The 7,207-nt window shown below is 36.3% G+C and overlaps 1 protein-coding gene across 1 annotated transcript in view; it reads left to right on the top strand.

Annotated features, from left to right (window-relative positions):
• Positions 1-807: 807 nt before the first annotated feature.
• Positions 808-7,207, top strand: part of Fife (regulating synaptic membrane exocytosis protein fife) — a 42,503-nt gene continuing 36,103 nt past the window's right edge. Inside the window, exons 1-3 of the mRNA XM_090173788.1 lie at positions 808-912; positions 3,707-3,807; positions 5,307-5,758. Coding sequence (XP_090029914.1) covers positions 3,715-3,807; positions 5,307-5,758 — 545 coding nt within the window. The 5' untranslated portion in view covers positions 808-912; positions 3,707-3,714. The remainder of the gene's footprint in view (positions 913-3,706; positions 3,808-5,306; positions 5,759-7,207) is intronic.

Below are 7,207 nucleotides of genomic sequence, written 5' to 3'. Positions count from 1 at the left end.
TTAACCGAAGCCAATAATTATACCCGTTCCATTCTATATTTTGGGACCACTCTGATGTATATTAGAATCGTTTTAGATCGGAATTTTGTCATAGTTTACGGGGTAAACTATTCCAAACTTTACGCTAGACCGTTCCGAGTGTTCTAGTGTCGATAAATTATCAAATATTTTATCGTTAATTTTAATTTTCCAAATTCTTGAATTAATTAAAGAAATCAGACAATATCTACGTCCGCCTTTTAAACTCTCGGTATATCCGGAACCGTAGTTGGGGTGAGACAACGAGGGGTGACAGCGGCGGTCAGAAATAAAGAACGGATAATTGCTACGTGCACCTGTGACCGCTACACTTTTCTTACCTCACGAAAATTCATTTTCGTTCTTGTAATATCGGAAGTTCATCAAGTTCATTTTCGTTCTTGTAATATTGGAAGTTCATCAAGTAGGAGTATTTAACTATAAATTGAATTAAAAATCCCCGATTTCCATGGCGCCATTCTAGCTCACTTTTGATTAGCAGACCCCTTAGTTGCTTTTTTTAATTTTTAACGATGACAACTCGTTATAAACGGGTCAGCTGAACACTGATATCTGCATAAACTTCCGGTAATATAAATATTTCTACTGGTCGAATTTCACTCAATTTGAGTAAAATCGTATTGTACGATGTTGGTTTTGTAATGGTGTCATTCTATTTGCAGAAGTCCTAGTAGTAGCGGCTTGAGTACTCCCGTGATCACGACCCGCAAGTCTTCGACGTGCGGCGCGGACGGAGTATCGGCGCCCTACTGCAGGAGCTGCAGGAAGATCTTGAGCACGGACGAACTCAACTACGTTTGCGTCGAGTGCGGACAACTGGTTTGCGAAGACTGTTCCTCCTATTCCAAACCTGCCGGAGAACAGGGCAGACAGGTAAACACAACTAATTGACAATCACGCGCGATACCCGATAAGAGGAAAATTACGAACGCCATAAATATTTTTATTTATTTATTATTTATTATAAAATTATTTCATTTTAAAAGTACTATTTTGTCTACTTAGAAAATAACCAGTTTTCATGGCGAGTTTTTCTAAAGTCACGGTCAGTTATCACTTGAAACCAATTTTCGTGGTTTCTTTAAAGCCACGGTCACACATATCGCTTGAAACCAGTTTTCATGGTGGGTCTCTCTAAAGTCACGGTCACACATATCGCTTGAAACCAGTTTTCATGGTGGGTCTCTCTAAAGCCACGGTCACACATATCGCTTGAAACCAGTTTTCATGGTGGGTCTCTCTAAAGCCACTGTCACACATATCGCTTGAAACCAGTTTTTATGGTGAGTTTATCTTTGATGAAAACTAGTTTTTGACTTAATTCGGTCATCGTGGGATCGAATCGGATTGCGAAGTTACTGGTTGTAAATCTGGTTCCCAAACCAGCGTGGGTTGATAGTACCAAGCACATGCCTACTATTTCCCTACTTTAGCAAAAAACTTTCAGGTCATACTGGCACTTCAAATTGTCGTTTCATTCGCTTCTGAACTACTTTGCACTAGCATTGAATTCGTTTTCAATAGCTGTCCTGACCGTGGCTAAACGAAACTTCGAAGGGACGCACTTTCTCCCCGATAAAGCGGCCTAATGTACACGTACGTTAATCCACAACAACCGCGTCGACAACCTTTCAGGGGCTAGTCCCTCTAGAGAATTCTCGGATCATGATTTATTTTGTCGCAAAACCAAAAATGGGTTTTTTCCTCTTTTTAGTATCTTATCGGCTTATCTAATGGGGAGAAGTTTAATTTTTCGCCCACGAAATTTTCTTTGGAAAAAACTACACGCTTTCATTTTTATAAAAAAATAAAAAGAATGAAAATATGGTTCCCCGGAACGTCAAAGAAAGATGTTGCTTTTCTTCCTTTTTAGTCCGGTGCCAAATAGGTGGCGCCGGAGCTATACTCTGGTCACGAAGGTAGAGCAGCCCTTGGCTATCTGCAAACTGGATCCGAGAGTATATAGAAGACTTTTCGCTAGATTTAAATTTAGATTTAAATTTAGATTTAAATTTAGATTTAAAAGATTTAAATTTAGATTTAAATTTAGGTTTAAATTTAGATTTAAATTTAGGTTCATTTGATGATAACTTAAAATATGGATTGAATTAATAATGTGAAATAAAAAAATTAAAAGATAATTAGTGTTTTTCTGAGCACCAAATTAGTGGCGTATCCAGAAATATTCGACCCCAATGACAAATGGGACAAAGGGCTCCTCACCCTATTATCATACCACAGACAGTTAAAACTATTAATATGAAATTATTTAAATTAAATTCATATGAAATCATTTTTCATTAAATGCATATGAAATCATTTTTCATTATATTCATATGAAATCATTTTTCATTAAATTCATATGAAATCATTTTTCATTAAATTCATATGAAATTATTTTTCATTAAATTCATATGAAATCCTTAACATTAAACTCATATGAAATCATTTAAATTAAATTCATATGAAATCATTTACATTAAATTCATATGAAAGTATTTATATTAAATTCATATGGAATTATTTAAATTAAATTCATATGAAATTATTTAAATTAAATTAATTTCATATTAAATTAAAAATAAATTAAATTCATATCAAATTAATTTCATATTAATTTTTTTCATATTACATTAATTTCATATTAAATTATTTTCATATTACATTAATTTCATATTACATTAATTTCATATTACATTAATTTCATATTAAATTATTTTCATATTAAATTATTTTCATATTACATTAATTTCATATTAAATTATTTTCATATTACATTAATTTCATATTAAATTATTTTCATATTACATTAATTTCATATTAAATTATTTTCATATTACATTAATTTCATATTAAATTATTTTCATATTACATTAATTTCATATTAAATTATTTTCATATTACATTAATTTCATATTAAATTATTTTCGTATTACATTAATTTCATATTGAAATTATCGCGCTCTTCTCACGAAGGTAGATATCGACTTAAGCGCCGGACTATATTTTGGTTTTTGGGAAACTTTCTGGGAAACATGAGCCTGTGGTCGTTGCTCTGTTTCTCTTTTGGTCTCGGTCTCGAGTCGAGGGACGCCGAAAAGATCGCGATGAAACGGAGTATCTCCTTTTCATCCTGTTTATTTTGCCCATTTTGAAATGCAGGGGGCGCTTTCATTATTGATCCTCGTAATAAACAAAAAATAAGATATCTTCTTTTCCTTCCTTCGTATCATTTTTAGTGCCCGAGGTTTAGTCGACTTTTTGAAATATAGACCCTCAAAGCGACAATACATTCGCCAGAAATAAAAAAAGAAACTGCTTCCGCGTCACGATCGAAAAAGAAAGACTTAAAAGTCTCGCAATCAAAATATTTCCGTATTTTTTTTTCCATCGTTTGTTATTTAAAAAAAAATACTTATCGGAATTTGAAGCCAAGGCTTAAAAACTAAATTGGGTTGCTATCGGTAATTGATCTTTTTTATTTTTAAACCAAATTGAAAACGATAAAAAATAAATCAAAAGTTTACGTGACAGTACCGCGAAAAAATGTCAAGTTTGGTTTTTTTTTTCTCCAGGGTAGTACGAATTTGATATATCTTTTTTTCTGTCTTGGAACAAATTTTTACGTATATCCCTTCTCCCACGCCCCCCTTTTTATGTTGTCCAGGGCTGGAAATGCAGTTTTTGTCGTCGTCGGCAGAACCAGGATCGCATCGAGCTGTTCCCCCCGGAACGGGAATGCATCGGGTTCCTTCAGTTCGACGAATGGTAAGAAGCCCGTCCACCTTCTTCTCTTTTATATATCTCCATTTATGCCTCCTTTCTTTCAACTTAGTCGGTTATTTTTGAGGCTTGGCCCTTCTCCCGGTCCTCCTTTTCCACTTTCGTGAGTTTTTGCTAAGGGTTTTTGCTCCATTGATTTACTATCGGAAATGGGTCTTATTCCCATTAACAATTTACTACGGACAACTCTCCCATAATTTTATTCATATTTAGGCCCGTTTGATTTCTTTGACGAAGAAAGGAAACTTAGTAAGAAACAAAAGTGCCCTTATTCTTTTTATGTTTGTTATGAAAATACTCGAATATTATTAAATATCAAAAGGTTTCAAAATCGGTAAAAGGGCTTATATGCGAGGGGTCGGACATTCCCAAAAAAAGCGTACGGGATTTCGAAATCTCTGTGATTTCGCGATTTCGTCAAAGATTTCGTGATTTCGTCAGATTTCGCGATTTCGTCAAAGATTTCGCGATTTCGTCAAAGATTTCGCGATTTCGTCAAAGAGTTTTCGCGATTTCGTCGAAGATTTCGCGATTTCGTCAGAGATTTCGCGATTTCGTCGGAGATTTCGCGATTTCGTCGGAGATTTCGCGATTTCGTCTGAGATTTCACGATTTCGTCAAAGATTTCGCGATTTCATCAGAGATTTCGCGATTTCGTCAAAGATTTCGCGATTTCGTCAGAGATTTCGTGATTTCGTCAAAGATTTCGCGATTTCGTCAGAGATTTCGCGATTTCGTCAAAGATTTCGGGATTTCATAAGATTTTGCGATTTCGTCAGAGATTTTTTAATTTGGTCAGAGATTTTGCGATTTCGTCAGGGATTTCGCGATTTCGTCGGAGATTTCTTGCGAAGTGTACGGGATTTTGTACAAATGTCCGACCCCTCGCTTATATGGGTGTAACACTAGAAAGTGTTGAAATGTGCCTTAAAAAATAAAGAAAAGGAATAGCAACTCGGCTTATTGAAGCAAAATTAATACTGACCCGGCCACCTGTATTAATGCCTTCAAAAGTCGCTTGATGGCTTAGGGCTAAGGTGGAGGTGGTGCCTTGGGTATTAGCCTATCTTATTATTATTAATAAAATGTAAGCAATTTCTGTGAAATGTTTTACTAAATAGTGTCGTGAGGGAGCCCAATTTTAAATTTTCATCTCTGGACTGAGAGTAGGAAAAATACGAAATGAAATGCAACTCGGCGGATTTATCATTTCAGGGTACTTTAGACCTATGGCAATGTTAGGACTCGCGCCTCATTCATTGAAATATAATAATGATTATATTTATTTCGCAAACACTTTGGAGGCCCTTGTTAGAGCTGTAGTTGCTTGTCCTCTTCTATATTTTCTACGCGCGAGGTTCTTTATCCATCTCGCGCCACGTCCCTAGTCTCGAAGCAAAAGCATCCACGCGTGTCGTGACAATTTGATTGGTAGTCTGTGCACTATGTCTGATTTCGATTCCATTTGGCTGGCTTGTCAACAGAATGAGAAATTGGCCAACACTTTGAAGGAAGCCGAGAACATTCACTTTTCGGACAGCGAAATTTCGCTTCCGACGACGATCGAGCGACGAAGCCACAGCATCATCAGCGCGGGCTCCGACGAAAACTTCCGGATGCGGGCCAACAGCGTTTTCCCCATCGAGAGCTCCGGAAGTCTGGGCGACATCAAGAACAAAGGCTCCAGCGGCTTCATCTCGGCCGCCATGGCCTCCACCCTGGGCACCACTCGGCGACAAGACTCGGCCGGCACCATCTACCCCGGCGCCAGGAAGGCCTCCTACCAGGAGACGCTACTCGACGACAAGGGCTCCAAGAAGGAGTTCGCCGCCAAAAAGGAGTCTCGCTCCCTGGAGAAACCCAGGACCATCGACGACACGAGCCTCAAGGAAAATAAATTCCCGGAATTTATCAGAACTTCGCCGAATGCTTCCAGGTAATATTTTCAATTCTGAAATCTATAGAGACATTTTTTGTCGAATAACTGTTCCTGTCAAGTTCAGAAACGTCAAATTATTCGCTACTCCTTGGGGCGTTTCGTGTAGAGTAAAGAAAGGAATGATATTTTGCAAGATGACCTCGTAGTTTAACCTAACTGTTCGGACGAATAATTCCTAAAGATGTAATTTTGTTACATTATCCAGCCCAATATCAAACCGCAGACGAATTTATATAGCAGACTACAATTTAGGCCAATCTTTCCTATTTACACCGATTTCATTAAAAAGTGTAACAACAAATACACCAAAACTTTTAAAAACAGATTAAGGTGTAGTGTTGTTTGGATAAAAGTAATCTTTTCCTTGGTTTAAATGAAACTTGTAATTATAAATTCCCGCGTAATTTCAAAAATAAATTATCATTGGTATGACTACAGGCTATCAAGGACCCGTTATAAAATTAGTTGACGTAAAATGCTACGGCACCGTCAACAACGGGTTAAATGTATCCCGTCAATATTGTGAACCAGATCAAGTCAGTCATAAATTGGGTGTCCGAGGCCTGATTATTCGTGGCCTCGGTAGTCCAATGGTAGTGGCGTTGGCACGGCAACCCAAAGGTTCCTGCCCGAGGTGATATGATTTTTCTCAGTCACTCTGGAATGGCACCACACGCAGAGGTATTCCTTGGTTTAAATGAAACTTGTAATCTTTTCCTCCCAGTGTAAGTGAATACTTTTTGCTCAATATTATAAATGTGGGTTTTAAATGCTGCAATATTTTTACCAATACCGCAAATTCCCACGGTATAGCTCAAAATCCTAAATTCCTGTCATAGCAAACCATGAATGTATTCATTTCAACCATGAATATCGAACTACATCATTACCCTTTCTGCCATCTGGAGCTAAAATGGGCGGTGCCTTTTGCATCTTACGTAATCACTTGAGCCAATCAGGAGACAGGCGATCAAGTTCAATTCAAGTTCAATTTATTTTAAATTCAAATGGTATGTTTACATAGGGGATTAGGGCTAAGTCATTTTTGATTTGTAAGCCCTTGCTGATTAATTACGTAAATAATGATTATAATTATTTTTGGTTTAAATTATCCTTGATTAGCTAACAAATATGGAAATAAAAAAAATATTGAAAACAGTCACTAAGAAGTAAAACATCCAAAAAATACAATAAAAACTTAATTATACAAATCATATAATCAACAAAGATGATGTACAAATCAGTTTAAGGTTTTATTGTCGTTGACTCCATCCACAAAACGTTTCCGGTATTGCGCGACTCAACCGGCGAAGAAAATGACTCGTGATTCTTAGAAAAATACCTGCACTTTAACAAAATTACTTGATAATCATAAATAAAGGAATTTATTATTAATATTCTTATCTATTTTCGTTCTATCAAAACGATGTGTATTAAAAAAATTTA

Source organism: Leiobunum rupestre, chromosome 4 (genome assembly GCF_980474605.1).
Source record: "Leiobunum rupestre chromosome 4, qqLeiRupe1.1.hap1, whole genome shotgun sequence".
Lineage (NCBI taxonomy): Eukaryota > Metazoa > Arthropoda > Arachnida > Opiliones > Sclerosomatidae > Leiobunum > Leiobunum rupestre.
Note: the sequence above shows the minus strand (reverse complement) of the source record. Positions and strands in the feature narration are given on the sequence as shown.